Source organism: Anarhichas minor, unplaced genomic scaffold, assembly GCF_050575085.1.
Source record: "Anarhichas minor isolate MPS153535 unplaced genomic scaffold, ASM5057508v1 ptg000058l, whole genome shotgun sequence".
NCBI classification, from domain to species: domain Eukaryota; kingdom Metazoa; phylum Chordata; class Actinopteri; order Perciformes; family Anarhichadidae; genus Anarhichas; species Anarhichas minor.
In genome coordinates this window covers 12477731-12501583 of record NW_027466504.1, presented here as the reverse complement: position 1 = coordinate 12501583, position 23853 = coordinate 12477731, and the positions used below count along the sequence as shown (strand labels likewise).

At 42.6% G+C, this 23853-nt stretch overlaps 2 protein-coding genes across 8 annotated transcripts; one reads left to right on the top strand and one right to left on the bottom strand.

Annotated features, from left to right (window-relative positions):
• The first annotated feature begins 2368 nt into the window (after window positions 1-2368).
• Window positions 2369-12689, top strand: mapk8a (mitogen-activated protein kinase 8a). 7 transcript variants are annotated; one of them, XR_012947516.1, is made up of 13 exons: window positions 2919-3044; window positions 4747-4913; window positions 5219-5348; window positions 5519-5577; window positions 5713-5851; window positions 7198-7363; window positions 8373-8444; window positions 8643-8825; window positions 8931-9055; window positions 9190-9253; window positions 9929-10053; window positions 10176-10253; window positions 10777-10810. XR_012947516.1 is itself a non-coding variant. In XM_076076735.1 (12 exons), the coding sequence occupies exons 1-12, from the start codon at window positions 2563-2565 to the stop codon at window positions 10953-10955; spliced, it is 1371 nt and encodes a 456-aa protein (XP_075932850.1). In that variant the 5' UTR covers window positions 2369-2562; the 3' UTR covers window positions 10956-12689. The 7 variants fall into 7 exon arrangements, 4 of the variants coding, with proteins under 4 accessions (XP_075932850.1, XP_075932848.1, XP_075932849.1 ...); XM_076076735.1 differs by lacking the exons at window positions 2919-3044; window positions 9929-10053 and adding an exon at window positions 2369-2571 and having other exon boundaries at window positions 10777-12689; XR_012947514.1 differs by having other exon boundaries at window positions 9929-10253; window positions 10777-10847.
• On the bottom strand, window positions 11327-22270 carry arhgap22a (Rho GTPase activating protein 22a). The gene is made up of 9 exons (XM_076076732.1): window positions 18756-22270; window positions 17907-17994; window positions 15798-15926; window positions 15405-15615; window positions 15180-15312; window positions 15025-15098; window positions 14498-14619; window positions 13395-14373; window positions 11327-13304 (listed from the first exon to the last, which is right to left on the bottom strand). Exons 1-9 carry the CDS (start codon window positions 18936-18938, stop codon window positions 13085-13087), a joined length of 2139 nt encoding a protein of 712 aa, XP_075932847.1. The 5' UTR covers window positions 18939-22270; the 3' UTR covers window positions 11327-13084.
• Between the last annotated feature and the right edge of the window lie 1583 nt (window positions 22271-23853).

Here is a 23853-nt window from a genome sequence, read left to right as displayed (position 1 = left end):
ACTGCTCAGAGTCCAGTTTATAGCGACAGCATAAGCAGCCCCTGACAAACAACACATTTGATCAGGATGACTTTTGCCATCACAGGCCTGAATATTAAAGGCTATACTGTGCATTACTCTTCATTACAGTACTGGACATGTTTAGCTAGGGTTAATGCCCAAAGTGAAACACTTTGCATCTGAAATCTCAGAACAGATGTATCTGACCATGAAGACACCCACTTCAATTCACCAAACTGTCAAACAGCACAATAGGAAGACTAAGATGATGAAGAATAGCTATGGAAACATTACCTGGTACCATATGTAACCTATGCCAGCGGTCTGATCCTTTGTATTATCCCCAGTGCTCCCACCACGGATCCAAAATAATCCTTGTGATCATCGCATTGCTGTTTTGACGTCCTCTCAGTCAAGGCTGCTCCGCTCTGGCAGGTAATTCATCAATGACATTAACTAAACATGGTGCCCCATTCATTTGCTCTATTACCACCAACACCACGCTGAAGAGCTGAACTTTTTTACTGTAATTGGGGCTATTCTTAGCGTCTCGCCTTTAAACACTTGAGTGGATTAGCCTCGCGGTTTGACAGCGACAGGTCAGAGCCACCAATAACGGGTGGCGTTGGGATCAGCTCCACCGATTTAACTAATCCGTCTGACGCCCAAAGGTGCGGTGGATCCCCGGGCGGTAGGTGCGCTACAGAGGAGCCTGGGAAGGACGAACGACCTCGGCCAAACGAGTGGATTGTAGCCCGCTGCTGTAGGGCTGCTCCCCCACAATGATCATAACACTGCGGGCTCTCGTTGAACAAGGGGTAAGAAACCGTAGTAGCGTTGTCTTGCTGCGGGAGTCGGTGCTGGGACGTTTATCCACGCCGCGTGCCTTCTCTATTGCGCGCAGCTTGTCTCTTCAGGCCCCGGGGTATCTGCGCAGGGACAAGGATAAATAACAACCATCCAGGGCTGTCAGGTGGGTGCAGGGAGATGTTAAACTACTCAGCGCTAAATTAACGTAATTCTACCTCATGTCCCTATTCAGTCGCACGCCTTCGCAGAGCATGGCTCCGTGCATACATCCGCTGTTGTAGCGTAGCCTATAGAAACTGATGCACGAACTCTAGATGGTAGCCTACCCTAATTACTACGCTGTGGATTTCTGCAGAGCCTGTGCGTGGCATAGTCCACAAATGATCGCACAGTTAATTATGGACAAGATCCACCGGGTAAAAGAAGAAGCCAGCTAAACATTTCCCTGATGACTACTGCATGATAGCCCTCAATTCATTTACAGGTGACACTGCAGCATCACATTTTACCCTGGAAACAGACAAAAAAACAACAACAACAAAAACGTGCAGGCTTTAATATGCTTATTGGACCCAGTCTGAAATCGAACTAATTAACTCACTTTGAAAGAACATAGAAATGCTGTTAATGTTATTGGAAGCCCAGTCAATATATTTTTTCTTTTAAACAGGTAGAAAAAAAATTACAAGTTGGCCGCATGGACTTACAAGGCTACTCAGGTGAAAATTACATTGAAATGAACCTGTTCTCCCCTCGTGTTCACCAACACCACTGATGTAAGGACACTGTGATAACTATCTAGTTGTCTGTTAGTCTGCATATATAATATACCTGTCAATCATGATAGCAGGGTTGCAGTTCTACCTTTTTGTTAACATTAAAAAATAAAAAAATGTTTATTTTAAATCAAACAGTTGTGACAAAGACAGAAAGAAAGAACAAACGACAGAAATAATTTATATATTAGAAATGTAAAATGTGTCCATATACCTGACTATTTAGCTTGAAGCTGACTGTGACTATACATGTGGACATTGGGCTGCCCTTCCATTTACCTCTGCGAAGGATTCTGCAGCAGGACAGTTTGTGGGGTAAAATGGGCATCCGTTTCCAATGCATTTAGTTCTATTTACAGAGAACATGTGAATTACTTTCTCATCATCAATCATACAGCCTGGCAACCACTCTCAGCCATTTTCTTTATTGACATCAGAAAAAAAATCAAATAGAAAGAACGAAAATATGCAGCTTCATTCTTCATTTTCACTCTTCATATTGAAATGCTTATTTCACTTAAAAGAACTGGACAGAAATATGGCCAATATCTCATTATCCATTATGCATTAGGGTCTATATATTCAGGTGAGGCCAATCAGCCCTCTACAATAGATTTACTGCAGACATAAGAGCATGATATAACATTAAACGGAAGTGGGCTAGACAGATAGTTAGCTCGATAGCTAGGCTCGATAGACAGGCGGAAGGAAGGAAGGAAGGAAGGAGGATGGAGGAGGCGGTGGGTGTGCCTCTGTGGATGAGTGACGTACTGCTGGGACGCATGCCCCGTGCGCACTGCGCGTCCTGGCCTGTCAGTAGTAGCCAGATGGAAACGTAGGCAAGTGAATTCGGTGAGGTCATGTATTTTTAAGCCGCACAACGGAATCAATCATCCTTCACCGGCAGCGTAAACAACGAGTCCGGAACATTTCGCCGCTGATCGGACCGCTGGTGGGATCGATATAGTTTCATTTGATGACTGAGGTAAGATGAGGATCCGCCACTCGGCTCTTCAGACGTGCTTATTGTTTGGCTATGGGGGAGGGTCGCATGTCGCTGTGTGCATGCCGCTTAACCGACGTGGTTGTTGTTGAAGGCGGTTTACACTGTAGCTTCATTTCGTTACCGACCTAAAACGCTCCCGTGTCGGTGTGATGCGTCCGTATAGGCTACACGGCCTAGCCTATGGATCACATACAGATCGAGGCAGTAGCTACAGTGCACCGACTGCGCACTGTGTTTCTCACACAGGCCTTGTCATATCACGACGCGGCTGTCATTAACGCTGCAATAACCCTCTTCTTTTGCAGCGCCCGGCGTATTCGGGCTGCTACGTTTTTTGTAGCATGCACACGGCTCTGGTTCTGCAGTTTTTTTTTTTGTTTTTTTTTTACAGTCGTGTACCTGCCAGATACCTCTGCCGCCGACGAAACGAGACGAGGGGTCGCGTGGCCAAGGTTAACACATCGAGTTGCAATAACTAACGGGGTCCATAGTGGTCCTCCGCTCAGTCTCTGCGATTAATCTGAGCCCAGATGATGGAGCTAGGTCTTCCGTTTCTGTGTATGAGTGGCTGCCTCCGTTTAGTATTGGGCATACAGATGATGAGGATAATATGTGAGTGGTGCATGTACGCAGGGAGAACATGAGGTAGTCCACATATGTTAATCATATATATTATGCTACCTATTAGGCTGTTTTCATCAGTTATGTGTGTGCTACTAGTTTTGATGTGGGTTTATTTTATGGTATATAGACAATAAAGCAGAATATAACAAGATATGGTGTAATATCTTGTTATATTCTGTGACTATGTGAACACAGATTTTTCCAGAGAATTTATTTAATGTGTAGTATAATATAATATATGTAACCACCATTGCCAGGATCAGAATCGTCCTTTAAGTGTGTGATTCTGAAGCCGTTCATTAAATCAAGAAGCAGCTTGTTGAGGGGAAGCAGAGGTTTAGTCATTAGGGAACAGTGCGCTCTGGGAATGAACTCGCTATTTTGCTGCCTTTGCAGGATGCACAAGGCACCTAGATGTATTAGAGCTGCCTACCATGAGGTCCAGACCTCTTAGGTGCTGCTGAGACTACTGATGTGGCTGCTGCATTCCTTGTACAGTGTAAATACTGCAGCTGACACATAACTGCAATCTAATAGTGTGCCATTGATTTCCGAGGTATTTGTCGATGCAGCATGTAGTCGTAAGCATCAATACTAGTTATTTCACAGCAGGGGAAGTAATATTAACAGTGTGTGTGACTAAATAACAATTGTATGAGATCAAATCACCCTGTGATTCCCTCCCTGCACTGACCAGACCTTAATTATCCTTATGGATAGCCATTAGTCCAATAATGGCCTTACCACAGCCTTCATAATGCAGACGAGCGTAATTGTCTTCCTGTCTGCAGTATAAAAAGAGGCGGCATGTCTATTTTCATGTTGTGAGGGAGGTGGATGTTATGTACGTGGTTGTGACGTTGGAGGAACAGAAGGAGAGCTGACTCATTTTATTCTGGCAATTATATCCCTCATATGGACTTTGTGTCGGCAGGGTGGAGGAGTGGGGAGGGTGATTACGCTGCTTACATAAGAACGGAAGAAAGGGAAAGGAAGCCGATGGTAGAGTTTTCTCCTTTTTTTTTGATTTTAGATGGTTTCAATGAAACATGTACGGGGACGTTATGCACGCAAATTGGCGTCTCTGTGTTGTGTCTTATCTGGGCTCACAGCCGCATGGTGCAACTTGAACCAGTTAACATGTGCCTGTGGAAGACCCGCTTGTAGAACTGGGCTGAAGTCCTGAGCTGGGGTCCAAACGCATAGGAATTATCACCGGGCTTGGTTTTCCAGTGTGACAGAGTCAGTCTGGGAGTCATGTTTCTTATGATGGAGTAGACCTCCCCGTGGCCTGCTGTTCTGCCACCACTGCTGATGCTATCAAATCTTCCATCCTGGTGTGTTTGCCGAGTTGCTGAGTTGAGGAACCGCAGTGTGAAACTCAGCGGTGGCTTTACTCCTTCGCTTCTAATCTGCTTTCTTGGGAGCGGGGATGTTAATTTGACTTTCTCATTATTTGGCTGGTCTGCTGGTATCCGTGGTTTTAATCCTTCAAAATATTTAAACGTGTGCCCGTCTTTGTGTACACAGAGGACATTTTTGGATGCACAGAAAGCTGTAATCGAAGATTTCGCCATGAATAAAAACAAGAGAGAAAGAGAGTTCTACAGCCTAGATGTTGGGGATTCAACGTTCACAGTACTGAAGCGATACCAGAATCTAAGACCCATCGGCTCAGGAGCACAGGGAATCGTCTGGTGAGTGTTGCAACTTCCTCCATATTCAGTCAACAGCATCTTGCTGAAATATGGGTCACTGTTTCCAATACGTCGCCAGAACATTCATAACAACCAAAGAATATTTCTGTTGTTGTCTTCTCAAGAAATCAAAATATGAATCCATTTAAACTGTTCATTTGTTATACTTGTTTTTTTTTTGCTGATGACAAAGGCAGAGATGTTTAGAGTATTGGAGTGACCATAACCTGTAATGTCTAATACCTATTATGCTACACATATGAGCATATTTTAAAACTGTTCTCTAACTTTTTTTTCCCCCACAGCTCTGCTTACGACCAGAACCTTGAACGAAATGTTGCCATCAAGAAGCTGAGCCGGCCGTTTCAAAATCAGACCCATGCCAAGAGGGCGTACAGAGAGCTAGTCCTAATGAAATGTGTCAATCACAAAAATGTGAGTATGAGAATATATTCAGTCACATGACCAGTAGCAGACTTGGTATTTTAGAATTTTTGGAATGCCTTTTGTTTGCTTACGTGTGTGCGTGTGGTACTTAAATTGTGCTTTAATGTGTCCTAGTAAATGACATGACAACATCATTCTGATTCATTCCATATCCACAGATCATTGGCCTATTGAACGTATTCACACCACAAAAATCATTAGAGGAATTCCAAGATGTGTAAGTAACTATATGTGAAGTGTGGATGTACTTTGTTTCTAGAGCACACAGTATGTATTGTTCATTAAATTGAGTTCCTCTCTCCTGCCGAAGAGCTTCTCAAGCCTCGTGTGTAAACTGTTTCTGCTCTGTCAGGTACTTGGTGATGGAGCTGATGGATGCCAACCTGTGCCAGGTCATTCAGATGGAGCTGGACCACGAGAGGCTGTCCTATCTGCTATATCAGACGTTGTGTGGTATCAAACACCTCCATGCTGCCGGCATCATTCACAGGGTAAGCATCAGCTGGCCATGACTGTACAGACTAATGAAAGGCCGGTGTCCCGAAGAGGAACCGTTAAACCCTCTGTGACACTTGACACTGAATTGTCAGGGCAAACGGTCAACTGGCACACTATTAGATGATGAATACAGTCTTTTAATTGCCAAGAAAACCCTCTTGAAAATAATTTGGACACATAAAACCTCTATAAAAACATAGATGGAAAAATATTAATATTTGTGAAACCTAAATTCAAAACTGGCACATCAGCTTTTTTGAAGCTGATGTGAGTCGGTACAGACTTCTGGCCTCCATAGAATAGGGTAGGTGAATGTATAATTTCCCCATATGGATCAATAATAAGCAGGTGAAAAGTGTGTGCAGAGACTGATACACAATTGCACCTAATTATGAAGAGAAAGACTGCCTTAACATTAGAAACATGCAGCCAGGTATGATATTATAACAATAAAGTGTCTAATCGTTGATTATGGGAATGTTAAATCCTCGTTAGAATAAAGAAGCAGCAAACCTGAAAAAAACCAAAATATATATATATACTGTACAAGGCCACCACTGTAAACTTTAAATGCATTTGCTATTGCAAGCAAAACACCTTAATAGGTAAAAGAGAGAAATCGGCGTGCTCTCGGTTATACAGTAGTGAACTCCAGGGGAAAGTGGTGAAGTCACACTTGTCAACTGTAGAAAAAGGGAACCCCTTGGGCTTACCTAAGGAACACTCGCACCAAGCCCAAGGATCTAGTTAAAATTTCAGGACTCCTCTTTCCAGCCATGCCCTGAGGAAGACCCGATGTGGAGCGATACTGGTCGCCTTTTTTTTGAACTTAGATAAATCCTAAACTAAAAGAGGCATTTTGACAACATCCTTAGCTAAGTGCAAGTGTGCCTGAAGTAAGCCCAGGGGGCTTCCCCTTCTTCTACACCTTAATAAACAATTTGTACTGCGGAGGGAAACATGACATAGACCAGATTCTAGGAAACAGCTGCTTGCAGGAGCTGGAACCTGCAGGCTATCAGCTGGATTTGAGTCATGATGGAGAATGTAGCACGCTATCATCATGTGACTTGTAGAGATAATGCTGTGATCACAAAATGCTGTCATTGGTTGAACAATGCTGCTGATCAAGATGTTGTAATTTTGAGTCCATTTTGTCTCAGAATGGCAGTCGAAGGTGTTTCCCTCCATCGTGCCCTTTCTGCTACTTGAACACATTAAAGAGAAACCAGTGCATTAGCTGTCACTACATCTGTCCATTTATTTGTGATTGCTTCTTATTGACAAAATTAACTTTAAAAAATGAATAAAAATGTGTTCGGTATGTGTTCCTCTGTAGGACCTCAAGCCTAGTAACATAGTTGTCAAGTCAGATTGTACACTGAAGATTTTGGACTTCGGCTTGGCTCGGACGGCTGCCACGGGCCTCCTGATGACACCGTACGTGGTTACACGCTACTACAGAGCACCAGAGGTTATCCTGGGGATGGGCTACCAAGCCAATGGTTAGTTACCGTCTATTTACTGCGTCTGTCGATCTACACTGTCAACCCTTGTTTATTCTTACTGGTGTTACACTGTAGAGAAGTGTTTCCCAAACTATTTTTCTAGGGACCCGCTTTTTAAAAATGACAAACCATCGCGACCCAATTCACAATAGGCCTCATCTCTAAACCTTGAGAGGAGCCAGTTTGTACGTCAAAGAACGTCCCTGAACATTTTTACTGCCATATCCCATCACCTTAGATTATCTTGAATCGGTAAACCAGCCATTATGAGAGATATAGGTTTAATAAATCGCGACTTTGTTTTGTGTGTGTTATTACTGCTGTAGTGTTGGATCCCTTATAACTCAGATACAGGGACCTGAAGATGAATCTGGCTGTTAACACTGTGTAACCCGCATGGTGCTTCTGTACATGATGGGACTTTGTTGTAAGAAACTGCTCACTAACTGACCTCCTTTGTGTAACTAACCTGTTGTTGTGCGTTCCTCTAATCGCCTTTGTTTACCGCGTTCACTTCACTAGTGGACATATGGTCTGTGGGCTGCATACTGGCAGAAATGGTTCGCCATAAAATCCTCTTCCCAGGAAGGGACTGTATCCTTGGGTCTTTTTAAATTCTTCTTCACGCTGTTAATCTTAACGGTCTTTGTAAAGGGTTTGTGCTTTGTGCTGTGCAGACTCTTATATCTTTCCCTGGTTAGTTTTCTGCCTTGAATACAGTATGTTGTGCCAGGCTATAAGGACTTGTCATAACACACCTTATTTGAAGCTTTCTGGCCGGCATGGGCTGTAAACATGTCAGGTTTCATTTGCTTCAGCGCTGCATTGCTCTTTCTCTCATACTGTATATCTGGCTGATGCTGCATGTTCTCCATTTTCATTTCAATCAACACCACTGCCGTTCTGCTTGCATTCTTCTCACTTTGTTTCTCCTATTTATTTATTTTTTTACCTCACCATTTTGTTTGCACGCCCACCTCCCCGTCATCTAAACTTCCGCCTCCAGTGGATGTATGGTCAGTGGGCTGCATAGTGGCCGAGATGATCAGGGGAAGCGTTTTGTTCCCTGGCACTGATCGTATCCTTCCCCATCATTGATTGATCACCGTGTCATCACTTCATTCTGTGTGAAGAGAACAGCAACACCATCGTGACAAGTTTCCCTCTGTCACATTGCTATCCATTCTCAAGTTTCCACCATCATTCATACTCTCCTGTGATCTAAGTATGTGTGTGTCTGTGGACTACGTGTGTTTCCCTAACATATACACATCAGACATCGACCAGTGGAACAAGGTAATTGAGCAGCTAGGCACTCCATCTCAGGACTTTCTAATGAAGCTGAACCAGTCGGTGAGAACGTACGTCGAAAACAGGCCACGCTATGCTGGGTACAGCTTTGAGAAGCTCTTCCCAGATGTGCTCTTCCCTGCCGACTCTGAAAACAACAAACTGAAAGGTACTGTGTGTTTTCCAATCATGACCGAAACTCTTTCATCAAATATATTTGTGGACATGTGATTAATTGCAAAGCATCGTGTGTATTTGTTGTTTCTTTCCTCAGCGAGCCAAGCTAGAGATCTCTTATCCAAGATGTTAGTGATTGACGCCTCCAAACGCATCTCTGTAGATGAGGCCCTGCAGCACCCCTATATTAATGTTTGGTACGACCCAGCTGAAGTGGAAGCAGTAAGTGGATCGCTGATCGGAACACATGATCCTTAAATGGGTCACATGAGATTTTAATGACATCACTTGAAGTGGAAAGTTGGCAACGCTCTTCCACCACCAATGTGCCATTTAATCCATTTTCTCCTTCTCAGCCCCCTCCAAAGATCCTACACAAACACCTGGATGAGAGGGAGCATACCGTGGACGAGTGGAAAGGTGAGACGGCATACTAAGATTCTTAACACTTCACTCAACACTTCATTTTTCACGTGTTTCACGTTGGTTTCAGTGTATTTTGTAGCCTCCGCTCCTGAGGGAGCACAGGGATTTCTTAAGACGTTTCATTCAGTAATCTTGAAGTGAAAAGTCTGATAAAATACTTTTTACTTTTACGATTTTGTTGGGGATCCGCAATGTTTTATCACTTCAAAAAAAGTACAAGTTATGGAAGAAGTAGATGAATTTTGGTTTCAAACCAGCTGGTTAATTAAACATTTAATATATTAATATGCAATTGCTAGTAGCTGTTAAATCAATCCACTATACATTGAATTTTGTGCAAATCACACGTGTTTACAATGAGAGAGAATGTTCTGCTGGTCAGATTCTATGATTAGCAGTTCACCAGTGGTGACGTGATTATTTTCTATTCATGGAAAGCACAAAAATAAACCATGTCTAAAGTAACTCAGTGGGACATCCAGTAAATGTCAGTTGGTTACAGACATTGTTGGCTAGAGGAGCTCTGTATCTCCGCTCTAGTTGCCAGAAGGTGCGTTGCATGACGTGAAACCCCCTTTTGAAGTCTCTCAGTTAGTGTTTTCCACTGTGGGGAACCTGATTCCGTGGAGCATGGTAGGACTTCAAATTATGAGTAAATATCACTTTCAGTTGAGCAGCAGGATGAGCTCATCCTAACCCCTGCCAGGTGATGATGACCCTCCACTCATATTTTAGAAGAGTCACACCAGCACAGCCTGTCCAAGCGAGGAACACGATGCTGTTTGGACTGCACCGTATGCAATACAAAGTGAACTCTACAGATACAAGTGCATCACATTCTGTGATATTTACATCAATGATTTCTCGCTGTGTCTCCTGCCCGACTTAACCTTTTTTTTGGATCTTTCACTTTCAGTGCTAATTTATAAAGAAGTGAGTGAATGGGAGGAGTGGACAAGAAATGGCGTGATAAGAGGCCAGCCACCTGCTTTAGGTGAGTAATCTTTATAAGTGGTAGATGAGGAGATGTGGGAAGGATAGCTAGTGAATCACATGAGGGCTTGACGTCAGTCTGTAAGATTGAATAATGAAAAGATCTTAAAACTTTTTGTTTTGTACACATTCACTGAATACTTCATAAATGCAGTAGGTTAAATCTGGGATAAATGTGGTTTAAAAAGTTACAAATCATCAATGTTTCAACAGCATTTCAATACTTCAATGTAAAGTACATTGTAAACCGTGTATTGGGGCGATAATCAGAGATTTGGGGAATCAAGTTATAATATTTAATGAATAAAGTTGAAATATATTTTATGTATGAAGCCATAAAAGTTTGAGAATGAAATATTTCCAGAATACAATTGTTTAAACTACACCTCTTTTACCCTGCAAGTCAAAGTGCTTACTGGTGTGATGCACAGTTTACACCTGCATTTGTGACTCGGCAGACGAAGGCAGTTTCCTGTGTATTTTCAATGAAACCTATGCGTTGACGTCTGTTTTTCGCAGCACAGGTGCAGCAGTGATCGACAGCCCCCCTCAGCCCACGTCCTCCTCCTCTTCCTCGGCCAACGATGTCTCGTCCATGTCCACAGAGCCCACTGACCCGAGCAGTGACCCCACCACGACCTCCGAAACAGACAGCAGCTTGGACAGCCACACCTCTCTGGGTTCACTGGCCTGCTGCAGATAACACACACATACAATACATGTACACACACACACACGTGCACACGAAAAGCAAACCTCTCCTCATCAGTGCGTTTGATGGGAGAGGATTTAGGCCAATGGAACTTCTCCTGGTAGTTTGTAGAGCTGCGCTTTTAATGTACAGTTTGTTTTTATTTCCCCTCCTCCTATACTGCTGTAAATTATTGTGGTTTGAAATTGTATCATTATTACTGTATTTTTTCAGCGAAGAATCAAAGTATGTTCCGATGTGAATCTGTGATGTGTGTTACGAGAGAGAGTGACTTGAGTGTACTTTACACATCGCTGTTTTTAGCTGCTGACACAGTCGAATACCACACTGTTAGCACTGCAATATTATGTTGACTATATTTTTGAATTCTTCTTTTGGGTCACTTGGATGAATTTACACCACTTCTCTTTCTAACAGTAGACAATAACGCACTTCATCTTGGATCCGATTGCACTGAATGATTTTATTTTGATATTGTTCGTCATCTTTCTTGTAGAAAGCGTCCTTTGGTGTGTCCAAGTTAACTTACTTCTTAGTATTATGTCACCTCTTGATTGTGTGCATCTTGACAAGCAGTCAAATGGTCTATTGCCCTGACACTGAATATTTTTTTTTTTTACTATAGCATACTGTTAACTGACCGTGTTTGAACTTGTTTAGTTACGTAGATGTAATTTGTAGGCCACGGTTTGTTGGATGAGGACGAACAGGGTGAATGTAAGTGAATAGAAATGTGGCGTAGTGAGGAGCCAGTGATAACTGTTAGCGCTGTAACATTTTAATATAGGCCGCTCCACTGGCTAGAATGAGTTCTGTATTTGGGGACTGTCACCAGAGACTAAGTCTAAATTAGTCACTTTACCCTTTTGGCAGGTCCTGTCAGACATTATTCACAGCTGTCTGATATTTCACATATTTAATTTAAGTGCCCTTACTCGGTTCAATGATTTTCAGTCTTCTTTGTCACAGATGCTCTTCTCTTCTCTAGTGCTTCTTTCTGAGTTCTACCTCACACATGTACACACACACACACACACACACACGTTTTTGAAGTTACAGTATGCATATCATGGCATACATTATTCATAAGAAATAAGAAAAAAATGATTTTTTCTTTCGATATTCGCTTTATTTATTTATTTATTTCAAGCTAGGAGGCGTCTATTGTATGTAATGTACATTTCATTCAGAAGTACTATTTAAATGCATTTTGTTTCATTTACTACCTGCCATGGTAACCTTTGGATGTATTTAATGGCTCAAATTCCCAACCTGTCCCTTTGCCCTTTTCATGGTTGGGCACTCCAGGCAGTAACCCCTAGCATCAGCTCCCAGAATGCACTTTGGGGATTGTGACGCATGTCCTGACCCGTTCTGGGCCACAATCGCAACTTGACTGTTGTGGCTTCCTCTTTTTGTCGTTTTCCTCTCCTTCATCTCCTCAAAAAGAGAAAAGATAGAATAGACTACGCATGAAAAATCTGGTTTTAGTGAAGGTACATTTCGAGGAAAGATGGGAAAGCCATACGGCACTACTGGGATGATGCTGCAGTCTTCTGATGGTTTGGCCAAACACTGTTGGCAAAGAGTTCACCTGTTTTGAGTGTTTTGATCGGGCTAGTTCAGCTATGGATCTGAAATGGCCTCACTAACAGACCAATTATATACATCAAAAATGTAAACTGTCTAACTTCAACTCCAGCAAATAAAACAGTAGAATTTTAATGTGTCACATTGTTCTTTCTTTTACTGTCGAGTTAACATTTCTTTCGAGAATATGATTGCTAAGGGGAAATGAACAGGGTGTGTATGGGAAGACTGTACCTCTTATCAAGTCTTTTTCTGCTCACTAAGTTCATAAATAATCAGCTACATGATAAATGATGTATAATAGTAAGGAATTTTGCGGAATGGTAAAAGGATTGCTTGGTCCAGAGGAGTTCTCGTTTGGCACCGGCACTGGTCAGTGTAGGCACAAGACGGCTGTACTAAAGAGGACACGATGGCAAGTAGTACTGCACTAGAGGTATTTGGTCTTCAAAGCTTTGGAGCTGACTGGTAGTCCCAGTATTCAAGCTTCTCCTCCTCTAATGGACCAGATGAAGGCAGGTTGGTCTCGTCTAGTGTGTCCATGTTGCTCCTGTGGTCAGATCTCCAAGGGTTTTGAAGAACTCCTCCATTTCTTTCTGGAGGAGAACGTTTCGGTTCTCTGCGTCTTGGTGTGCCCTCTCCGAGTTCCTGAGTCGGATCTCCAGCATGTGAAACTTCTTTTTCTCCTGATCCAGCTCATCCTCAAGGCTGTTTACCTGGGACTGGTACTTAGAACAGGACTCCTCCAACCTCAAAGAAGAGAAGAAGAGGTTATAAATAACAATTCATCCTGATTTTAATTGGTTATTTGAAAGGAAGTGACAAGTGACTCATTCTTACTTGCAAATGGAGGTTTCGTAGCTTGTCCTCTGTTTCTTCAGCTCCTGCTTGAGCTCGGTCAGCATGTTAGTGATACCTTCATTTGTTCCTGTGAGATCCTCCTCAGTACCGCTTGCACTGCTATCCAGAGGACTTGTACTGTCCCTCACCTCTGTGGGTCTCTCTTGACTCTGCCCCAATTTTACTGCCTCTGGCTCGGCCAGTGAGATCTCAAAGGATGTCCAGATGGAGGATGTGTCAGCAGGCAGGCTTAGACTGGAGGGGGCAACATTCTCATAGGCAGACAGTCTGTGGGACTGGAGCAGGGCTCTATGAGACAGGGGTGTTTGAGAGGAGTCTTCATCAGAGTCTCTCTGTGTATCCTTAAGTGGAAGAGTGGTCTCTTTATGGGAGAGGGTTGAATCCTTCGTAGTAGAGTCTTTTAGTCTTTCACCAGATGAGGTAGTGCGCCTGTGAGCTCGGAGGGATGACAGGCCATTAATCAGCCAGTTGCTCCCACCAGCTGCTGACACATCCCCCGCCGACCCCCCTATTTTCCCCCTTTGCCCCCCAGATGCTGCACCTCCTTTGAAGGAGCTCCTCCAGGGCAAGGCTTTAGACTGTTTACTGGGGCTAACGGCTACCTCACTTCCACCTCTCGCTTCAGTTTTGCTATCTGCTTGTCCATCAACTTTTTCTTCTGTACCTTTGCCCTTTCCTTCAATCTGACCATCTTCACTCTTCTCCGACACTGTAATGGGGCTCGGTGCAGTCGGCTTACTGTCTTTAGAAGGGGTTGAAGATTGGGGCTCCTCTTTAGGGGTTTTGGAGGGTGGGGGGCCAGTGTCTTCTTGTGAGAGCCATTCCACTTTGCACCGTTGGAGAGGACTCTGTTGTTGCTGTGGGGGAATCTTGGCCTCAGTTTCCGTCTCCTCCCGTTGATAAAGTCTAGTGTGTTCACTGATCAGCACAGTCATGAGGTGCTGCACCTGCGAACTTCCTGTTGATAATGACAAACACACATTCAGTACATGTGTAATCTAACTGTTTCATGACATTGTTCGTATTGATTAGAAAGCAAGTTTGTGGCACAAATTGTCATATATATAAACATTATCACCAACCCTCCATCATGGTAACTGGATCCTCTACTCTGGGACGAAGGATATTCGGTCCAAACACAGTGGCCAGATTCTGAACACTCATTTTATTCTCATTGGAGTGAGATTGAACCTCATCCAGAAACCTGAAAAAGAAAGAACCAAAATCAGAATTTATCTCCACATATTATATACAATCAACAGTGTTGACTGCTCTGCTTAGAATCGGTAGAAACCCTTCGTTCTTTTTTATCTAATAAATTCAAAGAAAATGAAGACTGAGTCATGAGTCTGTGGTGTGTGGGTTCAGCTGAAGATATTTGAATGGAAGGCAGAGAAGACATGCAATTATGCACACTCAGAGTCAATCAATGTGATGCCACTTTCCCTGATGACGAGGATGTGGGTGTAATGAATGTTATTCCTCTTGTATGACAGGCTCACAAATCATCAAACAGTAAATGGGACAGCAGCAACAATTAAACCCATCACAGTCACATCAGTGGGCTTAACAACTATATACAGCAGACGACAAAAGAGTGTGGACTTACTTGCAGATGTATGTGAGGAGGTTGTAGTTGACCTGAGGAAGGGATTTCACCTGTTTGCCTAGCTCCACTTTACCCTTGAAGAAAAATAAGACGTTTATTGTTGAGACAAGAGTTTGGAAATGTACCAGTGAAGTGTTGAGCAGACATGTGATTACCATTGCTTTGTCCTTGGTAAGAAGCTGAGCACAAGAGAGAAACTGTGTGTATTTGGAGAACGGGATTATAGGCTCCGGCAGCTCCCGTATGTACAGCTTTAGCAGTGATGCCACTGTGTGGACATCCGTGGTACTGTAAGAGACAGGGAAATATACAGTACTAGTCAGCATAGATTATAGCTTGGCATGCTGCTATTGATAAAATGCCCCCTCCCACTGCATCACCTGTCAAACACTGGCTTCTCGCCACGGTCAAAGGCATCTTGCAGCTCCCGCACATGATTGGTCTGTCCAGGGGCCCTGAAAAGGCCCTCCTCCTGGAGCCCATGTTCACGTATGAAACACACGCACTGTTCGACCAGCACAGGGACCAGTCGCTGAGGGCCACACTGGGCCTCGTACAACATTGTCTCCTCTAGGTGCTGCCCAAAGACACCTGCAGCCACACAGAAAATGAACACCAGTCAGGTGATTAATAGACAGAATGTTTCCTTACGTGTGCCCAAGAAGTTTAAGTCCCCTCTTTAAATAATTAGTCATATATTTGCTTAATTACTGTAAAAAGTGCATTTTGTGAACATTTGCGTATATGTGTATAAATATGTTTTAGAATCACACCTCCTCCAAGAGGAGCCCATATGACTCTACGAATGGCTCTGACCCATTCCTCCATGTCACTCTGAGAGTTGGCCATCAGCAGGAATGATTCGTGGCTGATGCCTGTTCGATCCTTTTCTCCAGCCACTCCTGGAAACACAAACATATTTCATCACTTTCCGGATCAATAGGACACGGTGACTAACACTTTTAAAAGTACTTTGCTGATCACACGAACTGTATCATTTGTAAAGAAGGCAGTTCTACCAACAAGAACTATCAGTATTTCCAATAACCTTATTAACTCCAGCACCTCTGTAAAGTACAAAGACGCAGCCATGCAGCTCTGCCTCCCTGTGTGCTTCCTCTGGCTGCACACAGCTTGATACCACCTGGTTTGACATTTTAGTTTGATATTTTAGTTGATTTTAGTTTAGCTTTGATTACACTATGAAGCTCTCTCCCTTCATGCGACTTTGCAATCGCTTGCTTTTCGAAGAGGTGGAAGCACTACTCAGTTACAGATGGAGACAAAAGCATCAAAGCTGCTATTCATAAAATGTTCTTTCATTTTTTACTGATGAAAACCTTCTTATGATGCAATCCAAAAGACAGTGATTTTGGAAGTGGAATTGGTGGAGTTGACTGTGTCGGCTATATATCAGTATATACCTGCATTCTTTATGAAATTGTGCGCTGTGGTGCATAGCGTGTTGTGTGAGAGAAATGACCCAGAAAGAGTAGTGTTCCCTGTGGACACCAGCAACTGCACCATGTCTCCTTTGTCTTTCTGTCCAGGACTTTTTCCTCAGTATCTTTTCATTAACACACTTTCTCTACAAAGTGACACCCGGCACCATCTCACATGTTAAAAGACCACACCCCCATTTACTACAAATTGCATTTAGTTTGCACAACTGTTTACCATTTTCCAAAGCACATCAAAATGTTCTAAATAGGATTTTCCGAATTTAAAGCAGACATTGGTCTCCATTCAGTTGTATGGAAATTGGCTTGCATCGACCTAAAACCTGAAGGCAATTCATTAGCATGAGCATCTTGTCTTTTTTCATGATGAGCAAAGTTGATTTTCTTCCTGTTGTAAAATGAATTGAAACCAGCGGCTGCCTGTGAAGTGGAGGATGATAAATAGGTTGGGATGAGGAAAACATGTATGTTACAGAACATCATTGCAAGACCTTGTTAATCCCAGCAACACAGAAAGCCAGAGAGGGAGATATATATACGATACTGTTCGGCAGTTCAATCTGCTTTGCAAAGTATTCAAGAGGGGCGATACGCCCCATAGCTGAAAAAATAAATACTTACTACCATCATTGATGGAAACTTCGTCCTCAGGATAAAATGTCAGGGTGCTAGTCAACCTGCTGCAGTAATGGCCCATGTTGAACTTGGACCACCTGAGGAAAATAAGGGCTACAACTGAGGAATGAGTAACCCACGATGCCGTTCCATGAAAGTTATACGATGCAAACTGTCTCATATCTTCCAACTCTTAACTTAGTCGATGCAAGTACAACTTTCTTTCTTTCTCTCTTTCATCAAAGCAGGCCCTCTGATCTATCTGCTGTACATACTGTCCACTGTTTAACCATAGTCATGCCGAGCCCACGCTGTCAAGAGCAAAGACGAATGAAGCCGTTGTTGAACCCTCAGAAACATGGCCATTGAAATCACATTCTTTCTGCTGTTCTGCATATTTCATGCATGTGTTACGGCCTGATACTCATATGTAGCTATTGATTTACTTTGATTCTGGGTCGACAATGTTTACACAGAGGATATGACCTGCTGAATTTACAGTATGGTCATCATTTCAAGCGACACAGAGAGATACTTTGTGTAATTTACAGCAAACCTGCATCAGGATAATGCTCTAGTGGTGTTTCAAGAGTTTGGGTTTAATCATCTTCTGAGCACAAAAAACTCACTTTAAGTGTTGGTATTGGTGGGAAATGATATCAGATGTGCTTCATCAGGATTTAGTGTAATATACATTTTTCTTTTTGACAAATCTTGTTTGTTTGACACTTAAACACTTAAACAGATGGTTCAGCATCACTTGAACAAGACTTCCTTACACACAGAGTTGTCACCAAGCCAACTCACCTGGAACAATTTCAAAAGGGTGACGACCAGGCTCGTCCTGATTGGCAGGCAGCTCGTTGACCTGACTGCCCTGAAGAGGAATACAACCCTGTAGGGAAAAGAGAGGCATGCGTGAGGAAAACACCTGCATCAATGGTATTCAAGGGCCAAACAAGAAATCAATTAGTGGTTCTGGACTTGGACGTGTAGAGCATGTTGAACATTATAGAGTTCTGAGTACACTGAGCTCTGGGCATCTGTCCAACAGAGGGAGGTAATGATGATGGAGGGAGGGATGACTCAGGGAAACATCTATTTATCCATCTGGCACTTCCTGTTCTGTGCAGTTTGGATCCCTTGACCATGTAGAGGGTCTAAGGTCAGCTACTAAGTGCTTACAGCAGAACCACAGGGCAGCTAGTTACCACATTATCAGTGTGTGTGTGTCAGGGCAATAACAACACACTACGACTTTAATAGAGAGTGTTGAGATGTCTTAAAGAGATGATTTTTGTGTGAAAGATGATTGGATATTTATCCAGCTTTAGTTTTACATCAAAAATATAAAGATAAGAGCGTGTAGCTTTAAAAACCATGGTCACGTGAATGCAGAAAAGGGTTTCATTTTACTTGAGGGCAGCAAAATGTATTTTGTCGCCTAATTTTAAAGAATCAATAAGTTATTTTCAGAGCTGGAGAACACGCAATGGAGTGACTGGACCTGGGGGAAAATCCTAATCAGAAAATTCATGAAGCTTTAATACGTATCGGGCCTTGAATCCGAATGAATCAAAACACGCAGCAGTGCAGCCTCCTGGGGCAACAGGTGACAGAAGTTAACTGTCTTGTGTGTTATTGTGTGAGCATCACCTGTGTCTTGGTTTCATCCTGGTCCTTGTAGAAATACAGAGCTTCGGTCCTCAGGACAAACCAACGCAGCTGCCAGTTTTTCATGATACTCCGCTGTCTCTTCAGCCAGCCTGCCTTCAGTGCCTTCTCCTGATCCAGAGGAGAGCAGGGCCTGGAGACCCGAGACAACTCTCCTAGCACCATGCTCTTGGACCGCGCTGCATGGACACACACATAGAGATAAAGTGAGGGAAAGAGGATTCAGAGCACCAGAACGAGATAAAGAAATATAGATTACACAAAGACAGAGGATTCATGTTATTTGGGGATTTTCTGTCTTTGTTTTGCAATTATTCTAAAAATTCACCCATAGACAATCCTGAATCATTGTTCACAGAAGTCTCTCTTGGGAGCAGCTAAGCCCACAGGCTTGACCATGCATCCAGATTTCCTCCTAAGTCAATAAACCAAGGCATGGCCTCCATTTTGCAGAAAATACATCCTGTTTAAGATGATATTCATCCATCTATTCCATTACATTTTATTATGTGTCTCAGATATTAATGAGGGTATATATCATTTTCAATTTCACTGCGGCACAGAGAAGAGTATTGGTTTGGATCAGGTTGCACTTTAACTGCTGCAGACTGATTACAAGCATGGATTGTATATTAGCAAAGGTATGTCAAAGGTACAGAGCAAAAACAGCGACAGTAGAGTGATCCCTGGGGAGTCACGGGGTGAGAAAGAGGGAGAGAGATAAACAGAAGGCAGAGAGAGAGAGAGAAATCAATGGCGTCCTTTTTCCTGTTAATTGCCTCTTGCTTTCTGCTGAGGACAGCAGGGAGGGTATCTGCAAGGGCCTGGACTTAAATCTCTCTCTCTCTCTTGCTTATCAGCTCTCTGACTGCGTCCCTCATTTTATTTCTTCCCTTTTTGGATGTCCTGATGTCCTGATGTCTTGCAGAGTCATGATTGCTGGAAAGGGAGAAGACTAGAGACCACGTGAAGCAGTCATTAATAAAACTGTATGCTGACAGCAGGAGCAGGCAGAGCAGGGTCTATAAATACAGCAGACCTGGCCGTGTTTTTTAACATCCTTAAAGAAGAGGCAGGACATTTAACAGAGGAACTGGTGTTTTCATCTACTGTCAGCAAAGAACTCATGTACAAGGATGAAATTGTTATCTTTTCAGGAAATAAACTGTTACTCAAAGTGCATCAATTTGTATTTAATAAAATAATACACATGGGTTCAATAGTGACAATCAGGGATGGAGCTTTCAGATCCTTTACTCACTACCCTTACAATAGCACATAGTGAAAATACCCCATTACACGTAAAAAGTATAGATAAGTAAAAATACCTAATTATTATTAGCAAATGTCCTTAAAGTATCAAAAGTAGAAAGTACTAATATAGCAGAGAAATGGCTCCTGTAAATCTTTCACTGATGTATAATACATTATTGAGTTATCTATACTGATGCATCAATCTGTTAGCAGGGATACTGTTAATCTATAACAGTGCATAATATTTTATAAAACTGATCATATGTTTTCTGTTAAATCTTAATCTGTAAAGAAACTTGTAAATGTAACTAGTATATGTAAAAAGGTACAATAGTTCTCTTTGAATTGCTTAGTAGAAGTATTAAATGAAATACTCAAGTTAAGTACAAGAACAGCTCCTCAAATGTGTATTTAAGTACCTGCGTAAACGTACTTAGTTACTTTCCACCACTTAGGAATCAAAAGTGAAAGTACTCATTATGTACCCATTATAAAAATGGTCCTGGTCAGTGTTACATTATATTATAATCACATTAGTTATTAACAATGTATTACCGTAGCATTTTGTTTGATGCAGTGGAGCAAATTGAAACTACTTTATTTACTGTTGAGAATGCATTTTAAGCTCATTATACATTTTGTACACCTCTGAAATTAACTGATGTGGAACAAGTAAAGCAGCATCAGATGGAAATAATTGACTACAGTACAAGTACCTCATCGGGTACCTAAGTACAGTACTTGAATAAATATACCATTCCACCACCACAGCTAATACTTTTTGGATATTCAATACAACTACCAGTAATTCAATTATTCAACTATTTGAATGATTCATCTCATTAGACTGCTATAATGTATTCGATTATCAACAAATGAAATGTTCCCACATGTATTAATTGTATTTGTTTAACCTACATATGAATGAGAACACAGTCTTTGTGGTATTTTTGCACCTACATATATAGTGCATCATTTCTTGACTTTAAGCATGTCATCATTTATTCAAATATCCTCAAATTTACATCTATTCAGCCACACAGATAATGAGAGAATTGCCTCAACCACAGCTCAGAGTTTTACCAATAACTTCCCGTAAGACTCTACACGACTTAACTGCTCTAGGATTCATGATATCTCAGCTTCAGAGTGCAGACCCAGCTCTGTGTTGCTGTATGATGCTGCATAAAAGGGTCAGAGGAGAGCAGAGCTGGAAATCTAATCAGAGGAGAATACCATTACAGCAAATGAGAGATGGCAAGCAGACAAAACATGGCAAGCGAAGTGAAGTGGCCACTGCACTCTCCGACTGTGTTCATGACGGAGAAAGAAGAGGCACTTGTCCTTCCCAACATCTTTTATGGTCTTATGTTCACTGCTGGTCTCAAATAAGACGGCTGCCAAGGGAGAAATAACGCCACAACCCCGCCTAAACACACACAACAAACTAAGGATTCTTAAAGCTGCATGCTCACGTGGATACTCCTCTCTAAAAAACAATACCAGTCAATTTCCTCAACTTGAGCCACCTAAAACAGCACGTGTCAGTTGTCGATAGCAACCACTTGCTATGAAGAGCACAGCTATACTCTGCTGCATCATGATAATCTCAGTGCCAGGAGTTGTTCCTGTGATTTAGAGCTTCCCTATTCATCTTCACACAGTCATGTGATAGGCATGTATATTTGGCGTACCGACTTCAGCGGTCACCGGTGGGTTTTACCCGGCGTTAGAAGAACTATGTTTGAGGGTCAGCTGTTGTGATTTACACGAGTGGCGAACCCTGCATTCCTTTCATCACCGCTGATCTAGAGTCACCTGTCAAGACCATGCAAACTAAAAACTAGTCCAATAAACCCTGAACAAACAGAGATGTATTCACGTGTTCAGGTGTGAAAATGTCAGGATGCAGACCATTGTTGGGGGGAGGATCATCCTTCCAGAAGCCATGTTTACGACAACCCACTGTGTCCCCCACCAGGTTCAAATCCTTTAGGAATAAGCACGGTATAATCGAGAGACACGAGGGATGACATCACTCTGTAGTAGAGCCGGTTAACTCTGGACATGGAAGATAAATCCTCAACACTTCAGATCATGCGAGAAAGCTCAGGTCATCGCTGACAACAATGGTCACTGGGATGCAGAATGACACCGGTGCTACTAATATGGAACTGTTCCACCTTTTTTGATGTCATCATAAATGAAAGCACTGGCACCGATATTGATGTCACATTATTACAAAGACAGCAGGACAAATGGAGCTCTGCGGAGACAGCGAGAGAGGGGGAGAAAGGGATGGACTGCAGAGAAACAGAAAGAAGCAAGAAAGGAGAGAAAAGAGATGGAGGGATGGAGAAAGAGGAGGTGGGACTGTGCTTACCCCGGCGTGCCTGTTTTATCTTGGGGCTCAGCATGGTTACCGTTGCTGTGCTGCTCCCTCTCACAGAGACATGACTGCATCCCTCTGTTCACACACTATTCCTTACACACACACACACACACACACGGACACACAGTACCTCTCGCTGCTGCCTCGCCCTGTTACTCCTCATCTTCTCCGAGCATCTCTCTCCCTGGCTCACTGTCTTGCACTTGGACACTGTCTCCGTCTGATTTCACACACATACACACACACACACACACACACACACACACACACACACACACACACACACACACACACTTACAAGCACTTAACCACACACTCTGGTCTTCCTCCCCCTTCTTTCTTTCGTCTCACTCCCCCCCGTCTGTCCCAACGGCCCGGCGTGCTGTTGTTCTCACATACTCTACCTAGCCCTGCCCACTCTCTCTCTCTCCTTTGCTATCTGCCTCTCTGCCGTCTGCTGCACACTCTCAGTATCAATTTCTCACCGTCTATAAATATGTCTGGCTGTGTGTCCTCTGTCTTGTCACCCATTTCTTTACATTGGCTCCCACAATCGCTCCGCAGTCTTCACAATCCCTCTGGCTGTTTGCTCATGGAGATTTGATTATGGCCTCATCTGTACGTGAAGTACAACCTCAGATCAATACGTTTGATTTTACTGACATCATTTGTACCATCAAATGTTTGATGCAGAGCAAGTGGCTAAGTTATTGTATTGTCTGTACCAGATGTATTATACATTTGGGTAGACATGTGTTTAAAACTGACAAAACTTAACTGTATAGCACTCATATTTAATATTACAACTGTTACAGGCTAAGACTTATAGTCTGAAAGGAAATGTCACACTACTCAGTCACTCAAAATGTGTATAATGAAAGCCCAAATACTCAGGGGTGTGATGTTCTTGTTTCTATTCAGCCTGGTTGGTTTGTAGAGGATGTGATAAAGCAGATTAATGCTGCAGTTCAAGAGGCTGGACGACACTAAAATACGGTACGGGGACACTGCTGACTCAGCTTTTTCATAAGAAATAATAACCTACTCAGCTCAAACATAACAATCAATGACAAATGGTCCCCACTATACACTCGCTAAATAAAGGTTTTATAAAGTATTAGCAGTACATTCCTGATAACATTACTTTGGGAATGTAATTCCTAACACTTTCAAATGATCAGCTCATAACCTGACAGACAAATATCTGAAGATCAGAGCTTAACTTTATACGAAAGCTCAGATAAGAAAGTTTGATCTTAAACAACATAAATCATCACCTTGCTTGATACAATGATCATTGTTGTAAAACAAACTAAAAGAGAGCTTTACCTGCCAATTCTTTGGTTTGTCACTGGTCAGAGGAGTCCTGGATGGTTTCAAGGCAGTGGACCTGTCTGCACATTGTATCCCTCTCCACTGGGGCCACTTCTAGAG

Coding starts and splice junctions, on each gene's coding strand:
- arhgap22a (XM_076076732.1), bottom strand. CDS start 18,938: ATGGTGCTAGGAGAGTTGTCTCGGGTCTCCAGGCCCTGCTCTCCTCTG. Junction 17,995..18,755: donor AGGATGAAACCAAGACACAG/GTGATGCTCACA, acceptor TTTTCCCTACAG/GGTTGTATTCCTCTTCAGGG. Junction 15,099..15,179: donor TTACCAAGGACAAAGCAATG/GTAATCACATGT, acceptor TTTTTCTTCAAG/GGTAAAGTGGAGCTAGGCAA.
- mapk8a (XM_076076733.1), top strand. CDS start 2,934: ATGCACACGGCTCTGGTTCTGCAGTTTTTTTTTTTGTTTTTTTTTTAC. Junction 5,852..7,197: donor CTGCCGGCATCATTCACAGG/GTAAGCATCAGC, acceptor GTTCCTCTGTAG/GACCTCAAGCCTAGTAACAT. Junction 9,056..9,189: donor ACCCAGCTGAAGTGGAAGCA/GTAAGTGGATCG, acceptor TCTCCTTCTCAG/CCCCCTCCAAAGATCCTACA.